At 47.0% G+C, this 20707-nt stretch overlaps 1 protein-coding gene across 2 annotated transcripts in view; it reads left to right on the forward strand.

The window, feature by feature from the left end:
- Nucleotides 1-20707, forward strand: part of FNBP1L (formin binding protein 1 like) — a 103403-nt gene that overhangs the window by 74081 nt on the left and 8615 nt on the right. For both annotated transcript variants that reach the window (XM_069967703.1, XM_069967702.1), the window contains exons 5-13: nucleotides 623-685; nucleotides 2086-2190; nucleotides 3452-3580; nucleotides 8019-8165; nucleotides 8395-8598; nucleotides 16409-16518; nucleotides 17509-17641; nucleotides 18352-18446; nucleotides 20551-20696. In XM_069967703.1, coding sequence (XP_069823804.1) covers nucleotides 623-685; nucleotides 2086-2190; nucleotides 3452-3580; nucleotides 8019-8165; nucleotides 8395-8598; nucleotides 16409-16518; nucleotides 17509-17641; nucleotides 18352-18446; nucleotides 20551-20696 — 1132 coding nt within the window. The remainder of the gene's footprint in view (nucleotides 1-622; nucleotides 686-2085; nucleotides 2191-3451; nucleotides 3581-8018; nucleotides 8166-8394; nucleotides 8599-16408; nucleotides 16519-17508; nucleotides 17642-18351; nucleotides 18447-20550; nucleotides 20697-20707) is intronic.

A 20707-nucleotide genomic window follows, 5' to 3' on the forward strand; every position in this document is an offset into this window, starting at 1 on the left:
GTGGACAATCCCTACCTGTTAGGGTCCCGTTAAGGTGCTATTGCACATGACCCTTCTTGCTGCGGCCGCCATGGATCATCCTGAATTTTCAGCTTTAAGCAGTGGTCAGTCTAGGTGGCGCCTGCGGTTATCAGTCAGTCACATGCGCCGTGGCGGCCATGGCTTGAGATTCGTTAATACTTACCACTGCGCACACAGCACATTTACACAGGGCCATCCATTCCCTTAAAGGACGTTTCCACAACAACCTGAAATTCCAGCATCAGCCTTGTCTGCATCCTGACAGGTCGGCCTTTACTATTGATCAGCCGACCTCGGCCTATTGTGTTGACTGATCACTGGGCCTATTACACAGGGCAATACCAGCCTTTCATAGGGCCCTAAGGTGGATCCCTTTACAATGCACCTCAGCATTCGGGGGCTAGGACACCGCGGTACAGATCTGATGGCCGGGTGGTTCTACAGATATTAATGTTCTTGGGCAGGTTTCTATAGTATGGAGGTACATTTGGAAACCCGCTATAATGCTGAGCAATTGGGGGGGAGGGGGGGGGTGTGCTGCTGTTTATAGTAAGTACATTTCATGGGGAGTCGTTGACATCTATTCTCCTTCTCTGAAAAGCATCTGCAGGAGGGTCGGCGAGCGCAGCAGTACCTGGAGATGTGTCTGAAGCAGATGGACAGTGTAAGTGACGTGTCATACAGATGTCAGCTCACCTCACATTCATCGAAACGATCACAGTCCCTCTAAGAGGGTGCGTGAGTCCGTTAATAGCCACTCATTGCTTTCCCATGGAACAAAAAGTATATGTGATTGTCCCAGCAATTCAAAATACTAAACAGTCTATACTTTATTTCATATGAAAAATGATGTTCGCCACAGAAACGGGGGAGATCACCCACTGACAGTCCTGGCGGGACTCCAAATTATTATTAGAGTATTTTACAAGGTTGGGAGAAGTGACCCAGACACCATATTCTGTGAGACAAGCTCCTTGTTCATTGGACAAAACCCACATTTATACATAAGGAAAAAGTACGGCCTCCAACCAAGATAGGACACGGGCGGCCTCCAAGCTCCTATGGGTTAGATGTTACATACATAGTAATTCTGGTTCTGATTGGAGGCATTGTCCATGATGTATATTCTATTACCAGTAAGGTTTAATAAACAACTGGTTATATAGAATTACTATCCGAACTCTTAAGATGTCACAACAATAGTATCATCGGAGCTCATGGCCTCAATTATTCCCTTCAAGGTGTCTGAACAATAGGTGTTTACAGACAATGTGCTCCATACATTCAATAGTTAATGATGTTCACCATCCCCCTCCATGGTGTATCACCAACTTGTACAAGCCCCATCGGACACCACCTGTGTTTGACAATTACCCTCACCGGTGGCCACCATCAGTTTTTATCCTTTTTGATATGTTTTGTATTTTGGAGTGCTGGAACCATGACATATAGTTTCTGTCCCATAAGTCATGCTGTGGTTTGTAGTTTCGGCATCTGATGTCTGTTCCCTGTATAGTGAGAGGTGACAGTGTTGGTCGTGTGAGGATCTCAGATGGATGTCTCTTTATACGAGAGATGGGCTGATGTCTCCCATGTGCCGACCTATACTGTGGATTCTCAGTTCTGGATAACAGAGCGGTGGAATTGCTGCAGATTTTCCATAATCTGTAAGGGCCAGTTCACACTGAGCAAGATCGTCGGAATTCCGCGGCCACCGCTCTCCGTTTAAAGAAGTAACGTGTTAGTTCTTTGAGAGAAGAGGGAGCGGACGAGAGAGCGCCCTCTCCATTCACTTACAGCAGCAAACTGAGCATGGCGGGATTCCGCCGCGGAATTCCGACTATCTTGCTCAGTGTGAACTGACCCTAACGTGGGAAGCTGAGCCCATTCAGTGAGACGCGCAGCCGGGCACTGTTCACACCTCAGAGCAGCGCTCTCCCTGACTGCTGCCGTCCATCACTCTGATTGTATTCGCACTGAGGATATCATTTCCCAGGTTTTTAGTATTTTGCACTTCCCGTTTTTTGTGCTTTTTTAAAACTCCTAATATTACAATATCTGCAGAGTAAGAAGAAGTTTGAGAGGGAATGCAAAGAAGCGGAGAAGGCGCAGCAGACGTACGAGCGGATGGACAACGACACCAATGCCACCAAATCTGACGTGGAGAAGGTAAAGAGGTCCCTTATAAGATGGTGATATTCCCCATCCTGGAATCCTCCTGTACATAAGATTTGCGCATCTTCTCCACCAATGTCCACAATGTGACCATAAGACTCTCCGGCCTCCTTGGTCTCTGGCCTTCACCACATCCAGCCCTGCTGGCGTGAAGGCTCAGACGCTGTCCTGTCCTGACCAAGCCGACTGCCAATCCTTATCAGGCTGACTGCCATGCTAGTAGGGAATGTTTTTGGCTCCTGCTGTTTAAAGGGACAGATTCCTATAACAGAAGCTGAGAAATTACCATGGTTCTACCTCCCCTTAGCATAATATTAAAGTGTCACTGTTGTGTTTTTTTTTTTTTGTTTTTTTTTTTTTTGCAGAAATCAATAGTCCAGGTGATTTTAAGAAACTTTGTAATTGGGTTTATTAGCCGTAAAATGCATTTTTATCATGAAAAAGCAGTTTGAAGCTCTCCCCCCTGTCGTCTTGGTTTTCTATGAAGAGGGGAGGGGTGGAGGGAGATAAGGCACCAAAGCAGAACAACAAAGAGTTATTTACAGCTACATCACCGGGCTATCTCCTCTGAAGTCAGCACTGACCTCTCTGACCTCTGAGTACAGGCTTTCACACAGTTCCCGCTGTGTAATCCTTCTTTCTCTGCTCTCTGCTGCCGACTAATCTCCCTCCTCCCCCCATCCCCTCTCCATAGGTTACACAGGGCCTGACTGATGTAAAAGAGTCGATGAGCAGTGAATGAGAGAGAGGCGGGATGGGGGGGACCTGGGGAAAGTTTTTGAATGCAGATAATGGCAGATTTGCCTAATAAACCCAATTACAGAGTTTCTTAAAATTGCCTGGACTATTCATTTCTGCAAAAGAAACAAAAAAGAAACAACAGAGACACTTGAAGCCTTGGCTCCACTGAAAGCATTGAGATTCGGGTAAAGTCATGTCAGTGGAGCCACAGGGGTCCAAGAAGCTGTGAAATCTGCAGAGGTTACACGTGGGTAGCGGATTTTACTTTTTGTAATGTTAAATGGTGAAATCTGTGAGGAGTGAGAGCTTTGAGCACAAGAGCTTACAATCTATGGGGGGGGGGGCATAAGGGGAGTGAGGACCCTGCTCACAAGAGCTTATACTCTGAGGAAATAGGGAGGACACGGATAGTGAGGACCTGGAGCACAAGAGCTTATACTCTATAAATCAGGTGACATTTGACTTTATTTACTTGTATGATTTGTGTATTTTGTTATTTTTGTCCCTTTTCCAGGCAAAGCAGCAGCTGAACATTCGCACCCACATGGCAGACGAAAGCAAAAACGAATACGCCGCCCAACTCCAGAACTACAACGCCGAACAACACAAACATTTCTACATTGTTATCCCCCAGGTTTACAAGGTGAGCGGCGGCGGTGGCCGCTGTCACTGGGTTCTTGTGGGATTAGAATCATCCTGTTTGCACTTCTGTTTCTCTTACTGGGCCGTCTGTAGTGTTTAGGATGAGAGACGCCATTGACTGAGGCTCCGGGTGTGGGGCTGATTAGAGGAGCTAAGAAATAGTCCCAGATTATTGCTGTAGTTGAAGATAAACTGGGAGAAGTGTGTAGGTTATGGTCCAGGCTGCGGACTCATGTGGTTGGTTGGTTGGGTCCGGGTTCCCTTTTATGTGTGTAGGGTATGGTGCTGGCCGCGGACTTGTGTGGTGGTTGGTTGGGTCCGGGTTTCCTTTTATGTGTGTAGGGTATGGTGCTGGCCGCGGACTTGTGTGGTGGTTGGTTGGGTCCGGGTTCCCTTTTATGTGTGTAGGGTATGGTGCTGGCCGCGGACTTGTGTGGTGGTTGGTTGGTTGGGTCCGGGTTCCCTTTTATGTGTGTAGGGTATGGTCCTGGCTGCGTACTCGTGTGGTGGTTGGTTGGGGGATCCGTGTTTCCCTTTATGTGTGACCAGTATGGTCCTGGGGGGGGGAGGGGCAGGTTTCCTTTTATGTGTGTTAGTTGCCGGTCATGAGAAGATGTTGTGAACAATGACTTTCCTTATAGGTTTCCTGTTTATGTTGCTGCGGATACCTGTTAACTGAGGCCAAGTCACTATTTTTTCACGCTTGTCGTGCGGAAACAAAGGAAGCCATTATTATACCATGCCCCCCCCCCCCCAATCACCACAGACCAGAGGAAAATGATGAGAAATCAGATCGGACTTCATGTTATCACAGTGTCACATATAACGTTAGAGAGTTCAGGTTCCTATCTGTTAGTTATAGCAGCCTGTCCCCGCATTACACTAACACACTATACACACAGTGCATTACACTAACACACTATACACACAGTGCATTACACTGACACACTATATTTACACTATATACACCCAGTGCATTACACTTTATACACCCGGTGCATTACGCTATATACACCCGGTGCATTACGCTATATACACCCGGTGCGTTACGCTATATACACCCGGTGCGTTACGCTATATACACCCGGTGCGTTACGCTATATACACCCGGTGCGTTACGCTATATACACCCGGTGCGTTACGCTATATACACCCGGTGCGTTACGCTATATACACCTGGTGCGTTACGCTATATACACCCGGTGCGTTACGCTATATACACTCGGTGCGTTACGCTATATACACCCGCTGCGTTAACGCTATATACACCCGGTGCGTTACGCTATATACACCCGGTGCGTTACGCTATATACACCCGGTGCGTTACTCTATATACATACTATATACACAAGAGAGAGAGAACAAAAGCATCCCTGTTACCCAGTCCCCCACCTGTCCACCAAGACGCCAGACCGGTCACAGGCAATGAGGAGCGTTGCTCTACATAAGTAGTGGGTAAAAAAATCAGAGTACACCAGATCCTTAAAGGGTTAAAGGTGATTTCTTTGGTGCCTCTTCCTCTATTATACCGGTGCCTACCAGTGGACGGCTCCTATTTATAGACGCCTTGTCCCAGATATTGCCATACATAGTAACTGGCCGTTCTCTGGGGTTTCCAAGGAAGTCTGATAAATAGAGTGCACTGGCTGTATCCTGTATTTATGCTGAGGAGAAGCATGGCCGGATGTCGAGTGGGGTGATAGTCCTCCGGCAGAGGAAGAAGAGGCACTTTATAGAGACGTGGACCTTGTTTAATGTGGCGCTGATCTCCCCCCCCCCTTCCCCCGGTACAGAGCTGCAGGAGTTAGAAAGTCAGCTGAATGTTAACCCTTTCCTGCTGTGCAGTAATTTGTCTATGTATGCCAGATACACCCCCCCCCCCCACACACACACACACACGCGCACACATTATGGCCATGTGATAGACGTCTGTATGCGTTATATTTTTATAGTGTATTATGGAGGTATGTGGTGAATGTTGTATTTGGGCGTCACGGAGGAGGAGGGGATCTGCTCGTGTAACCGGTTTCATTCCTCCTCCGTGATGTCATTGTCCTCGCCCGCCGAGGGATGATAGTACGATAAAGGGAGGCAAAGGGACAGCGTTATAGGTGCAAAACATGTACTTACCTGAGGATCCTAGAAGTTGTGACCTGCAGGAGTGTGGCCGCGGGGAACTAGAATGTGCTCTTACATTACAGTACACTATATACTATATCTGTGGCTTCCTTACAGTACATTATATACAGTGGTCCCTTAACATACAATCTTAATTGGGTCCAGGACGATCATTGTATGTTCAAAATATTGTATGTTCAGACCAAAATTTAATGGCAAACTGGTAATTGGTTCTGAACCCCAAAATGTCCTCCAAAAATGAGAGAAAAATATGATTAAAAGGAAAATAAGCAGATTAATAAAAGGAGAAGTCCAGGGAAAATTTTTATTAAAGTACTGTATTGCCCCCCAAAAGTTATAAAAATCCCCAATATACACTTATTACAGGAATTGCTGATAAAGTGCTTCTTCCCTGCACTTACTACTGCATTAAGGCTTCACTTCCTGGATAACATGGTGATGTCACTTCCTGGATAACACTGCAATGTCACTTCCTGGATAACATGGTGATGTCACTTCCTGGATAACACTGCAATGTCACTTCCTGGATAACACTGCGATGTCACTTCCTGGATAACACTGCGATGTCACTTCCTGGATAACATGGTGATGTCACTTCCTGGATAACACTGCAATGTCACTTCCTGGATAACACTGCGATGTCACTTCTTGGATAACACGGCGATGTCACTTCCTGGATAACACGGCGATGTCACTTCCTGGATAACACGGCGATGTCACTTCCTGGATAACACGGCGATGTCACTTCCTGGATAACACGGCGATGTCACTTCCTGGATAACACGGCGATGTCACTTCCTGGATAGTATGGTGATGTCACAACCCGACTCCCAGAGCTGTTTGGGCTGTGGCTGCTGGAGAGGATGATGGCAGAGGGATGCCCTGTGTCCCTTAGTGTCCCCCTGCCACCATCCTCTCCAGCAGCCACAGCCCGCACAGCTCTGGGAGTCGGGACGTCGCCACGTTGTCCAGGAAGTGACGTCGCCACGTTGTCCAGGAAGTGACGTCGCCACGTTGTCCAGGAAGTGACGTCGCCACGTTGTCCAGGAAGTGACGTCGCCACGTTGTCCAGGAAGTGACGTCGCCACGTTGTCCAGGAAGTGACGTCGCCACGTTGTCCAGGAAGTGACGTCGCCACGTTGTCCAGGAAGTGACGTCGCCACGTTGTCCAGGAAGTGACGTCGCCACGTTGTCCAGGAAGTGACGTCGCCATGTTGTCCAGGAAGTGACGTCGCCACGTTGTCCAGGAAGTGACGTCGCCACGTTGTCCAGGAAGTGACGTCGCCACGTTGTCCAGGAAGTGACGTCGCCACGTTGTCCAGGAAGTGACGTCGCCACGTTGTCCAGGAAGTGACGTCGCCACGTTGTCCAGGAAGTGACGTCGCCACGTTGTCCAGGCAGTGACGTCGCCACGTTGTCCAGGCAGTGACGTCGCCACGTTGTCCAGGCAGTGACGTCGCCACGTTGTCCAGGCAGTGACGTCGCCACGTTGTCCAGGCAGTGACGTCGCCACGTTGTCCAGGCAGTGACGTCGCCACGTTGTCCAGGCAGTGACGTCGCCACGTTGTCCAGGCAGTGACGTCGCCACGTTGTCCAGGCAGTGACGTCGCCACGTTGTCCAGGCAGTGACGTCGCCACGTTGTCCAGGAAGTGACGTCGCCACGTTGTCCAGGAAGTTACGTCGCCACGTTGTCCAGGAAGTTACGCTTTGATACAGTAGTAAGTGCAGGGAAAAAGCACTCTATAAGCATTACCTGTAATAAGTTTATATTGGTGATTTGTATAACTTTCGGGGGTCAATACAATACTTTAATAAAAATTTACTCCTTTAATATGGATAAAGCAAATCCTTACATACAACAGTCAGAAAGTGACTGGAGACTGTAAATGACTTTCTAAGTAGAAGATGGGAGCATCTTCAGGGTCCTGTACAGATCACACAGGCCCTCACCTGGTGCCCAAAGGAGCAGCTCAAGCTGGCGCAGGTAAAGAGCGGCACAGGACTTGTAGTATCTCACTATACTCTGAAGAATGACTACTAGACAGCCAACCAGTGCTGGCATTTCACTAATACTGGGGTTTACCAGTAAAACGGTCACTTTCATTGGTTGATTATCTAGTTATTTACATGTTCCGCGGATCTGGACTGTCTGTAACCTTGTATATTGAGTCTGGTCTCAAGTTACGATGTCCAGAAAGGACCATTGTATGTTGAAAATATTGTATCTTGAGGCCATTGTAAGCTCAGGGATCACTGTATTATATCCGCGGCCCCTGACCTGTCCCTTCTCCTGTTGCAGCACCTTCAGGAAATGGACGAGCGGAGGACTGTGAAGCTGAGCGAGTGTTATAAAGGTTTTGCTGATGCTGAGAGGAAGGTTATCCCCATCATCTCCAAATGCTTAGAAGGAATGGTGCAGGCGGCCAAGTCCGTGGACGAGCGCAGGGTGAGTGCAGAATGCTCTTCTTTTATAGCCTCCTTAACCTCCTTCAGAGCTGCACTCCAAGATGATTACTATGTTGACTGCCGCCATGGGCCAAATCTGCTGTGGTCACTCGTATGGTTACATTTCCTTAGGTTTACGTTACTTGCATTCATATATGATGATACAGAGTTTGTTGTCTCGTCCGTATCGGCCATTACACCTCTCACCTTCTGCTGCTTTGTGTCCTCAGGACTCTCAGATAGTCATCGATTGCTTTAAGTCCGGGTTTGAGCCCCCTGGAGATTTCCCCTTTGAAGACTACAGTCAGCACATCTACCGAACAGTGTCCGATGGAACAATCAGTACCCCCAAGCCCGAAGTGACAAGGGTCGACCCCAAAATATCAATGGGGAAAGCTAAGGGCAAGCTGTGGCTTTTCGGAAAGAAACCCAAGGTGAGAGATTGTGCGGTGAGAGATGGTTTCTCGTTAATCTGTTTCAATCACCACCTAGAAATAGAATATAGGGGAGGACAATGCCGGGACCCCCTCCATTAGGCCGGGGGCTGCAGCGATGAGCGGTTCTCCCTCTGGTGTATGTGGCCTATATCTGCAGATCCATAGGGGACTCCATTATGGAGTCAGAAAGGGACATATCACATGTGTTTGATATCTAGTGGCCATACCATGGACTGGTGTGTAAGAAAGGCATCTCGCTTTACAGCCTGCTGTGAAGTTGATTTCTGTCACGTGATTATCATTGGTACTCAGAGGGTTATGGGTATGAGATGCATTGTACCATCTTATTGTTGATTTGTTGGATATGTTATTGTGTGTTTTATGGAGCGCTCTGAGTGCCGGCTGGTGCTGAGATTTTGCAGTGTTACAATAATATAGATTATTTGTTGTATGGCGGGAGATATAATAAGCCCCCCGAGACCTGAGGCAGAGGCCTACAACTACAACTCCCATCATGCCTTGAGAGATTTAGCTTTGGCTGTCCAGGCTTGATGGGAGTTGTAGCTGGAGAGCCAAGGTTCCCTACCCCTGTCTTATGGTGCATTTACACAGACAAATTTATCTGACAGATTTTTGAAGCCAAAGCCAGGAACAGCCTTTGAACAGGGAACAGTCAGATAAATCTGTGTAAATCCACCATAGAGGCTGCAGTCCGGTAACGTTACCTCGTGAGGATCCCCGTATTCCGCTGACAAGCTGCTTCTCTGGGAGGTTTTAGGTTTTTTTTCCTGGTTTCTAATTTAGTCTTGTGACCGAATGAAGGAAGCGACAAGCGTGGACGATTCCTTCCCCTTCGGCCTTTGTTCTTTCTTGGTGGAGGATGAAAAGTGAATTTCACGCAGTTAACAAACTTCTTGAGGGTTTGGGAAGTTGGGTGATATTTATAGCAGAAGCGGCGCTGCCGTCTGACCACAGTCCGCAGGGTTTTAGGAAATGTTCAGATCGGTGAATTGCTGAGTGTTTAGTTTTTGTATACTCTGCTGGGTCACGGATTGCAGCTCCGGAGGACACTTCCTAAAATGCACACAACCCGACATGTAATAACATCATGGGGGATGGATGCCTGCGCCAAACCAAGAAAGAGACAAAGGTGGCGCTCTTGGTCACCCAATGTGCAGGAGGCCTCAACATGAGCCAAGTCTGTCCGTCAGCAGCAACTGTGGGGGTCCGGGCAGGTCGGCCTAAAGCACGTGACTTATTCTGTTATCACTAGTGAGAGACTCCCGTAAGGCTGCATCATGTAAGAGTGCCGCAGAGCTAGAATTTGTAGACATGTTATTGAGGAATCTTCATGCACATGCTGTATACCTATGCTAGATGCACATGCTATATACCCATCACTTACTACCATATAAGATTATACTATTGGCCTTCATTAAATTTGATGTCTCCGACTCCTGTAGAAAGACTGAGCTCTTCCGTTCTCTTTTTGTACCTGATCTCAGTCTAGTTGCCCTCCGTGTCCCCCCCCTGGAGTATACGGGTGCAGTGGTCCTAATTACACCCTGACAGACAGGGGCTTAGTGGGTGAGGTGTGCGGGTACAGGGGGGCTTCTTTTAGAGGCCTGAGAAGAGCGGTAAGTTGTGCACAGTTTGCGGTGTGATGTGTGTGATGATTTGCTGTGTTTAGAATCCGGCTGAACTGATGGATTCTCCATGTTCCGGTCAGGCTTCCATGGATTTCTTACAGCAATTATAGCCCCGTTTTTCTGTTAAAAAAAAAAAAAAAAAATCCCAGGTCAGGACTATTCTGTATGGACTCTGAATCCTCTCCGTGTCCATACATTGATGACCTATTGATAAGCAACCAGAGCTCGAGAAGAGTGTCGTGGGAAGTTGCCAAACTATTCAGGTTCGGTAACGTTCTCCAAACCTGAGTGCTCGGCATTTGACTCCGGCGTTTGGATAAGTTAGATGTCGGCCTAGGGAAGCATGGATACAGCTATAAGGCATAGACTGTATCCACCAGGACTCCCTAGGACGACGTCTTCTCCAGATGCCGGGAGTCAAATAGACACTATGGTTCTGAGACCGAAACCGAATATGTAAGGAACAAACCTCCATTCCTCATCGGTTCAGCCTGGTTTCTTCTGGCTCCTTGTAGTGGAGACGTCTTGCTGTGAGCACATCCGCTCTATATTTCGGTATGGGGCGTGTGAACTAGAGATTCCTGTATAACCACCGCGTGTTTGCCTCTCCTGACACTTAGGGACGGTGACACGATTACCTAGACATCACGGCTGTAACCTTTGCAGTGACACGCATGGACTGTCATGGCGGTGTGATGTAGTGTGCGTGGTGTGCGAGCTTTCACCTTATAGGAAAAAGACCACTATGGGCGGCCGATCATCTATACATGTCTCTTAGACCAAGTTCACCCTGCGTTATAGCAGTCTGTTTTTCTCTCTTCTGTTTTATGCAAAAAACGGATAAAAACTGGATGCATTTGTATGGATCCGTTCTGATCAGTTTTCCTATTGACTTCCATTATAAAAAAAAGCTAAAAAAAAATCTTTTTTTTTTTTTAGCGCGCACACAAACATGGCCGCCACATTTTTGTGTACGCTAAAAAAAAGATGTGTTTTGATCCATATATATATATGAAGTCACTGGAGAAACGGATCAAAACTGATGCGCACAAATGTGTCCGGTTTTTCATCCTTTTTTCCCATCAAATCAATAAAAAAAATTGCAAAAATGCAGTGTGAACCCGGCCTAACACTGCACATTTTAACACTCTGCTGTCCAGGATAGCTAAAGAAGAACCCTGACTTGTCTGATGTCTCCTGCACATAGTATATTATATAACATCAGGGTTCTTCATCAGTCTTCTTTATTCACAGTGTGCTGCAGCCATGTTTTAGATAGTCAGCATGTGCTAAAGTCATCCACAAGTAGTTAAACCCAATGTGCCAGTCTAAAAGGGATTATCCAGCGCTACAAAACATGGCCACTTCCCTGCAGAGACAGCACTGCTCTTGTCTCCAGGTCAGGTGCGGTTTCCAATTCAGCTCCATTCATTTCAATGGAACGAAGTTACAAAGCCTGCACCCAACCTGGAGACAAGAGTGGTGCTGTCTCTGAAAGAACGCAGCCATGTTATTGTAGCGCTGGAGAACCCCACAAGAAATACTTAATTTTTTTTACATATTATTGGGGATTCGGATTTGTCTGCTGAGTTAAGTGAGACGCTACTGATGGAAATCTTAAAAATCTAAACACATAGGAGGAGATTTATCAAACATGGTGTAAAGTGACACTGTCTCAGTCGCCCCCGGCAACCAATCAGATTCCACCTTTTATTTTCCAAATAGTCTGTGAGGGATGAAAGGTGGAATCTGATTGGTTGCCGGGGCGACTGAGCCAGTGTCACCTTACACCATGTTTGATAAATCTCCTCCTGTGTGTTTAGATTTTTAAGATTTCCATCAGTAGCGTCTCACTTAACTCAGCAGACAAATCCGAATCCCCAATAATATGTAAAAAAAATTAAGTATTTCTTGTGTGCATTACTCACTGCTGCTGATTTCATGGGGGTATAAAATGGCCTGAGGGGGTATGAATTGGCCTAGGCCAAAATATACCCCGGGTATAGTCTGGGCTGGTGTATACTCTGGCCTGTTACACCGGCACTCCACCCTTAATCCTTGTACCGTGTTGCTCATGGATTAAGCAATATCCAATGCAGAAAGATCTCAGCCCTCACGTCTTGCTGCAATAACGTGAGTGCCGAGATTGTTCTACATTGTTTATACGGGTACAGTATGGAGCTGTTAGGAAATGTCGCCCTGTTCTTCTGCATTGTGACGTCTCCTCTTCTCTCTCACGTTATTGGCCGGTGTGTGCACTATCTTTCAGTAACTTGCCGTTTCTTTCTGCTGCTGGGGCCGGTGCAGTGGTCACTGAGGATGGTAAGCATCGTGTGCCGCCGCCGCTGCTGTGTGTCCATCGTGTCGCTCTCACTGCTTTATACTTGTCCTATGACCTCTGTGCCCTAAGGATCCTCCATCTTCCTGCGCAGCCAGTAGATCTGGAACGTGTTGGCCTGAGTGACGCTCCTGTGTTCTGTCAGCGCTCTCCATCTGTGTGACCCTCACTCGCTTTCATGTATATGATATTAATCCTCTTACAACGTCTTCACACGAGGGTTATTCTGCTTTCTGTCTTGTCCCTTGTTATGGTTTATTTAAAGGGATTATCCAGGCTTGTAAAATCATGGGCGCTCTGCTCCAGAAACAGCGCCCCTCTTGTCCTCAGGTCGGGTCTAGGTTTTCAGCTCGGTTCAATTGAAGTGAATGGAGGTGAATTGTAATACCGCTTACAACCTGAGGACAGGGGTGGCGCAGTTTGTTTTCCTTACTGTGTTCCTGATAGGGTCATCTTGTCTGGTGATCTGGAGACGGTAGGTGGCCGCGCTCTGGGGACGTCTGGATATAACGTGTGTGACTGATAATATACTGTATATATTGCTGTTGTATATTTCCTTCACTGTGTTCTGCAGAAAGAGAAAGTTCTGGTTGTTACCTGCGACCGCGTCTTCCTGTGCTCGATGTCAGAGCTCTTAGCTGTGCAAACAAATCTCATCTCTAGAAGTTTCCTGTGTTCACGTTCTAAGGGTTTTTCCACGTTATTAAAAAATGTGCTCGTTGTGATCAAAAAGTCCATCCCCCGCCGAGCCCATCACTGCCATCCTGGTCCTTATCATCGGCGATGTGTCCGTATACGCACATCATCCGTATACGCACATCATCCGTATACGCACATCATCCGTATACGCACATCATCCGTACACGCACATCATCCGTACACGCACATCATCCGTATACGCACATCATCCGTATACGCACATCATCCGTATACGCACATCATCCGTATACGCACATCATCCGTATACGCACATCATCCGTATACGCACCTTACCCTCATACCATCGTCACCTCCACAGTTTATCCCTGGGCTCAGCAGTATACAGCCATACTAACCATGTAAACAGGGCTCAGCAGGGAGGACTGGAATGGCAGCATTGTATGGATTGCATTGGTCAGGGGACTGCTGTATACTGCCGGGTGGCTGGTGAGGGCCAGTGGCCATTGCGGGGGCGGCTGTCCAGGGGGAGCCCTACCAAAGGCTGTCGGGTGGGTGAGGGGGCAGCTGTGACCCGCTGCCAGTGGCTGGTGTGAACCGTACCACAGAGGCAGACTATGCTTTGTCCCCTGCCGGGGGCCCTGTAGCTTCTGTGTGGTCTGCTTTCATGGTAGCTACGCCAGGGCAAGGAAGCATGGAAGGATTTCACAAAAAAGCTATTCCAGAATGAAAATACATTTAAATACAGGGAGAAATCCATCTGTTGTGACATCTGAAGCCTCCGTGTGATCATAACTATCAAGTGATGGAGAAGGTCCTCCCTGTGCCGTATACCCCTCTACAGGTTGTGTATCCCTCCCAGCTATTCATTCACCTCTCATCATCATCTTATTCCAGAATTAGTGAATCACAAGTCCAGTGTGCAGCACCGCATTGCAGTATGTTATACGGCGGTGCAGGTTATATAATAACATGTACTCTCCTCCCCCTGCCCTCCCCTCTCGCTGGCCCCCGCGGTCGCCCCCCGCCTCCGCTCTCGAGATGACACTAGAAGTTCTCCATTGCTTTTATTATATCATAAAATTTGTCAGCAAACGGAGCTGATTCATCAGTGTTAGTCTCCCAGTCCTGCGCTGCGTGTTTAGGCGGTGAGATATGGCGGTGCGGGGATTTATCCGCTGCATCCTCGGCCTGGCTGGAGTCGGCGTGGTGAATCAGTTTGTTATAATAATAAATGACTTATTCCAGACTCCGGGACGGTGGAACGTGAGTAGAATGTTTCCACGCTGAATAATGACGGTGATGCTGCCGCATACATTACTCACATTTGCCGTTCTCCTGGGTTTTGGCTGCTCCCCAATAATCATATTTTCACTGGTTTAGCGGTGTTCCTTCTAGGTCAGCAGCTCCAGATCCAAGACGCTCCTGTGTAACATGGAAGCCGCTGCCTCCTCCAGTCACTCTAATTCACTTATTGCAGGAAAGAGGATTTCGACTAAAAGTGTATACAGTGGTGCCTTGGATTACAAACATAATACGTTCTTGGACGGCGCTTGTAATCCAAATCTACTCTTACACCAAAGCAAATTTTCCCATAAGATATCACTGATCTGCAGACAATTGGCTCCACAAATATACTGATTGTTATTCTGAATAACATGTAGAACAGATGAAACAATGAGAAACAGCTGAATTTGTGATATTTAAGTTACTGTACAGTATAGCAATCAGCATGTGGTATATAATGTATAGTAACTGTATAACCCTGATAACACAGCAGCTGGATATGTGATATATAAGTTACTGTACAGTATAGCAGCATGTGGTATATAATGTATAGTAACTGTATAACCCTGATAACACAGCAGCTGGATATGTGATATATAAGTTACTGTACAGTGTAGCAGCATGTGGTGTATAATGTATAGTAACTGTATAACCCTGATAACACAGCAGCTGGATATGTGATATATAAGTTACTGTACAGTATAGCAGCATGTGGTATATAATGTATAGTAACTGTATAACCCTGATAACACAGCAGCTGGATATGTGATATATAAGTTACTGTACAGTGTAGCAGCATGTGGTGTATAATGTATAGTAACTGTATAACCCTGATAACACAGCAGCTGGATATGTGATATATAAGTTACTGTACAGTATAGCAGCATGTGGTATATAATGTATAGTAACTGTATAACCCTGATAACACAGCAGCTGGATATGTGATATATAAGTTACTGTACAGTGTAGCAGCATGTGGTGTATAATGTATAGTAACTGTATAACCCTGATAACACAGCAGCTGGATATGTGATATATAAGTTACTGTACAGTATAGCAGCATGTGGTATATAATGTATAGTAACTGTATAACCCTGATAACACAGCAGCTGGATATGTGATATTATAAGTTACTGTACAGTATAGCAGCATGTGGTGTATAATGTATAGTAACTGTATAACCCCTATAACACTGCAGCAGCTTGTAGATACAGGATGGAGCTGCAGATCCCCATAACGCAGTAGAGTAGTACAACAGGCTAGAATATAGAAGCAGGGCTGCTGTCGCAGGTCTGTGTGGTCACATGACTGCAATGGGGGAGTGGTGTGTTCAGCATGGACCAATCAGGTGAGAATCACAGAGCTGTGCAGGAGGACAGTGAGAGAAATATTTATATACAGCAGTGTGAATGGCTGAGTGTAAGTGCAGGCACATTATAGCAGCGGTGTGTATAGCCTCACACACACTGCAAGCCCCGCCTCCTCTCCCTCACAGCACAGGTTCATCTAAAATCATAACTGAACAGTCTGGTCCTTCTCTCTCTTGACAAGTTGAGACCCCCATACACATTAGATGGTGGGATGATTGCCTCGCACATTGGTGTACCGCCAGGTGTCTGCAGGCAGAGAAATGTAAACTACAAGATCCTGAAAGCTGGAAAGGACGCCATGTTTTTCTAATATGTTTTATTATAAGGCCAGTATACCTGTGGCTGTGTTGTCTTCAGTGTTGTGGTGGTTGCACCAGGTGTACAGCGACCTCTATGGTGTCCACTATGGGTCTGTGCTTGTTCTCCCAATCAGACATCCGCTTTGTTCCGCTCTCTGTTGCTTCGGCTTCCCTTACTGTTACTCATTTGATCTGTTCTCTGCACAGGGCCCGGCCTTAGAAGATTTCAGTCACCTTCCCCCGGAGCAAAGACGGAAGAAACTGCAGCAAAGAATCGATGAACTCAACCGAGAACTTCAGAAGGAGATTGATCAAAAGTAAGTGATGGCGGCTTACCTGCCGCTGATTTATACCGTCCTGGACGCACCGGCTAATGAGAGGGTTTATAGCTCCAGAGAATGTGCCGGATCTCCCCGCTGTGTTATACCGTCCAGGACGCACCGCCATCTAATGAGAGGGTTTATAGCTCCAGAGAATGTGCCGGATGTCACCGCTGTGTTATACCGTCCTGGACGCACCGACATCTAATGAGAGGGTTTATAGCTCCGGAGAATGTGGCGGATCTCCCCGCTGTGTTATATACCGTCCAGGACGCACCAGCCTCTTATTTTCCCTGCAGATCAATGTAATGTGTGTATGGCGGCCTGTAATGTTTGTATGGCGGCCTGTAATGTGTGTATGGTGGCCTGTAGCGTGTATGGCGGCCTGTAATGTGTGTATGGCGGCCTGTAATGTGTGTATGGCGGCCTGTAATGTGTGTATGGCGGCCTGTAATGTGTGTATGGCGGCCTGTAATGTGTGTATGGCGGCCTGTAATGTGTGTATGGCGGCCTGTAATGTGTGTATGGTGGCCTGTAGTGTGTATGGCGCTCTGTAGCCGGAGCTACTTGTGTTGTTTCCAGTGCAACAGTCCGAGATGTAAATGGTTTTCCATATGGACGATAACTGGTAACTGACAGCACAGATATGTACATATCCCAGACCCGTACATACATATACATATATATTATATATATTCTAGAACCCATGGGTTCTAGACTATATATAATATATATGTGTGTATAGGTCTGGAATATGTACATATCTGTGCTGTCAGTCTCCAGATCACAAGCAGCAGTGTATACTTACCATCCACGCTCTCCAGTCCGCAACTGACAAATCTTTTACTGTAAAAGACCCCTAATGCAGAGTAAGAGCCGGGGTCTCTGGAAGCCTCAGGTGCAGCTCGTGTCATTGTGCTTGTTCCTATACACGATCACTTTAGGAAGGTTCCTGTAGTGGTGACTGATCCTTTCTTCTTTCCATAGAGAAGCTCTGAATAAAATGAAAGACGTCTATGAGAAGAGCCCACAGATGGGAGACCCCAGCAGCTTGCAACCAAAAATAGCAGAAACCATGAATAACATTGAGAAGCTTCGCATGGAGATACACAAGAATGAGGTCAGTGAAATAATGAGGAAAACGTGAAGCCTGAATCATCCCTGCAAAGCCGCCATACACGGACAGGACTTTTAACCCTCTCCTGCTCAGTGCCGTACACTCAGAAGTTACTGCATATATACATGTACAATGTGGGCTCCGGCCACCACATTCACAGCATCGTACATCTGATACTGTGCCGCAATGGCCGCCACCGGTGAGACTCCGATCCCGGCCATATACCCCCTTAGGTGTTGCAGTCAGTATTGACCCCCCCATCTCTGAGCACTGGCAGAAGGTGGATTCAATAAGTGGCGGCTTCCTTCTTCTCTTCCAGGGAACCGGCCGCCCTCCAGATGTTACACAACTACAATTCCCATCATGTATGGACAGCGAACGCTTTACTGTCCAGGCAACATCTGGAGGGCGGCCGTTCCCATCTGATCTACCTGATTCCAGTAAGAGAATATAAAGGAATTAGTATAGTTAGTATGAGATTTCTAGCCCGATCTATAAAGCATCCCCGATGAGCTGACATATTAATAACCCAGAGATCCTGAGCGGTAATATCACCGTATGGAAATGTCGTCTATCAGTTCATAACATCCGGATATTACACCCATTCCGCATGATGGATAATATAGGACGTGTATATTATCGGATTGTATTACTCACTCCTCTGTACAGGATCCTATATCTGAGCTGTAACATCTTCTTGTCTCCACGTCCAGGCCTGGCTGTCAGAAGTGGAAGGCAAGGTGGCCCAGAGAAGTGAGCGGAGACACAGCGCCGAGGCCAACCACCTGGTGGCACAAGGAAGAGAGAGGTATTGTGGGAAGTAATGGTCGTCCCATTCACATCAGACCTCTCTCCTCTGAGAATGAAGCTAAAGCAGAACTTCAAGAGAATGGTGCTGCACAACTAGAAGAGGGGGTGTATACAACCAGAAAGGGGGGGGTATATACAACCAGAAGGGGGGGGGGTATATACAACCAGAAGGGGGGGGGGTATATACAACCAGAAGAAGGGGGGCATATACAACCAGAAGGGGGGGGGGTATATACAACCAGAAGGGTGGGTATATACAACCAAAAGAAGGGGGGCATATACAACCAGAAAAGGGGGGGGGTATATACAACCAGAAGGGCGGGTATATACAACCAGAAGAAGGGGGGCATATACAACCAGAAGGGCGGGTGTATACAACCAGAAGAAGGGGGGCATATACAACCAGAAAACGGGGGGGGGGGGGGGTATATACAACCAGAAGAAGGGGGGCATATACAACCAGAAAAGGGGGGGGTATATACAACCAGAAGAAGGGGGGCATATACAACCAGAAGGGCGGGTGTATACAACCAGAAGAAGGGGGGCATATACAACCAGAAAACGGGGGGGGGGGGGGTATATACAACCAGAAGAAGGGGGGCATATACAACCAGAAAAGGGGGGGGGGTATATACAACCAGAAGAAGGGGGGCATATACAACCAGAAGGGCGGGTGTATACAACCAGAAGAAGGGGGGCATATACAACCAGAAAACGGGGGGGGGGGGGGGGTATATACAACCAGAAGAAGGGGGGCATATACAACCAGAAAACGGGGGGGGGGGGGGGGGGTATACAACCAGAAAAGGGGGGGGGGGGCTATATACAACCAGAAGAAGGGGGGCATATACAACCAGAAAGGGGGGTTATATACAACCAGAAAGGGGGGTGGGGGTATATACAACCAGAAGAAGGGGGTATATACAACCAGAAAGGGGGGTTATATACAACCAGAAGGGGGGTATATATGGGGTTAAATTGAGGGAAGACGCAAGAAGATTCTCTCCAGCTCTGAATTTTTTTTTTTAAGTCTTAATTTTCATTCTGACGCGTTTCTGACCACCTGATTTTTAGTCATGGTTGTATACAAAATACATAAACATGCATATAAGTATATACTGTATAGATCTACTTAAACTTGTATCATGTTGTCTCATCACTTGTATGTTTATGAGTAGATTGTCATCTATACAGTATATACTTATATGCATGTTTATGTATTTTGTATACAACCATGAATAAAAATCAGGTGGTCAGAAATGAAATTTAAGACTTAAGAAAAAAATTATTTTAGAACTGGAGCGAATGTTCTTGTGTTTTTTCAAATATTCAGAATCCGGGGATCTCTCATGTGATCGACAGAAAGGGAAGCAGATAGGTGATTGGTGTGAAGTGTCCTGGCCATTAAACCCTGCACCCAATCATTCTCCGGATCAGAGGCCGGACCCCGCAGGTGATACGTCAGTATGAGACGTCCAGGGACACTGCAGGGATCAGCACATATATAGTAGTAATGGCTATACACAGTGCAGCACCCGCCTCATACTGATGGAGAAGAGGGAGCGATCGGTGCTTTACCTCGGGTTCGGTGATGTGGACTTGCTGTGATATAAGGGAGGATGCTCGGGGTATTTCAGGTGAAGACTAAAGTAATGAATAGCAGAAGCCTGAAATCCCCTGCTGAGCCTGGCGGGGAGTGAGAAACTCGCCTTACAGGGAGATCGCTTTTATATTGTGTCATCTGGAAGTCTGAAACAGAGGTCTGGGAACTGGAAACCCCAGCGGCGAGGAAGATAAAAGCCGCCATCTCTGACTGACAACAATAGGAAGAGTTATAGAAAGTGCAGGAGACAAGTCGCTTCTTCAGGGCCTTAGAAATTATAACTTCTTCACTTTTTCTTCGCTTCGGTTTTGATACATTTTAAGCTTTGTATTTCTGAGCTTAACAGATCCAGCTTATCAGAGTCAGCCAAACCCAATGCAGCGGTACATGCAGGCCGACAGGTTTCTGTTCCCTGATGCCACATTGCCCCCTTTAGTCTCTGCCAGGTTGTTTCATCTACATCTATATGTGTAACATATTTTTCCATGTGTCTCGACAGTCCGGAAGGAAGCTACACAGAAGACGCGAACCAAGAAGGCAGAATCCAGCCTCAGCCCGCTGTACATACAGAATTTGACGATGAGTTTGATGATGATGACCCCCTCCCCGCCATTGGACATTGTAAAGCGATCTATCCCTTTGATGGTACGTGTGAT

This window comes from Dendropsophus ebraccatus, chromosome 4, assembly GCF_027789765.1.
Source record: "Dendropsophus ebraccatus isolate aDenEbr1 chromosome 4, aDenEbr1.pat, whole genome shotgun sequence".
NCBI lineage: Eukaryota > Metazoa > Chordata > Amphibia > Anura > Hylidae > Dendropsophus > Dendropsophus ebraccatus.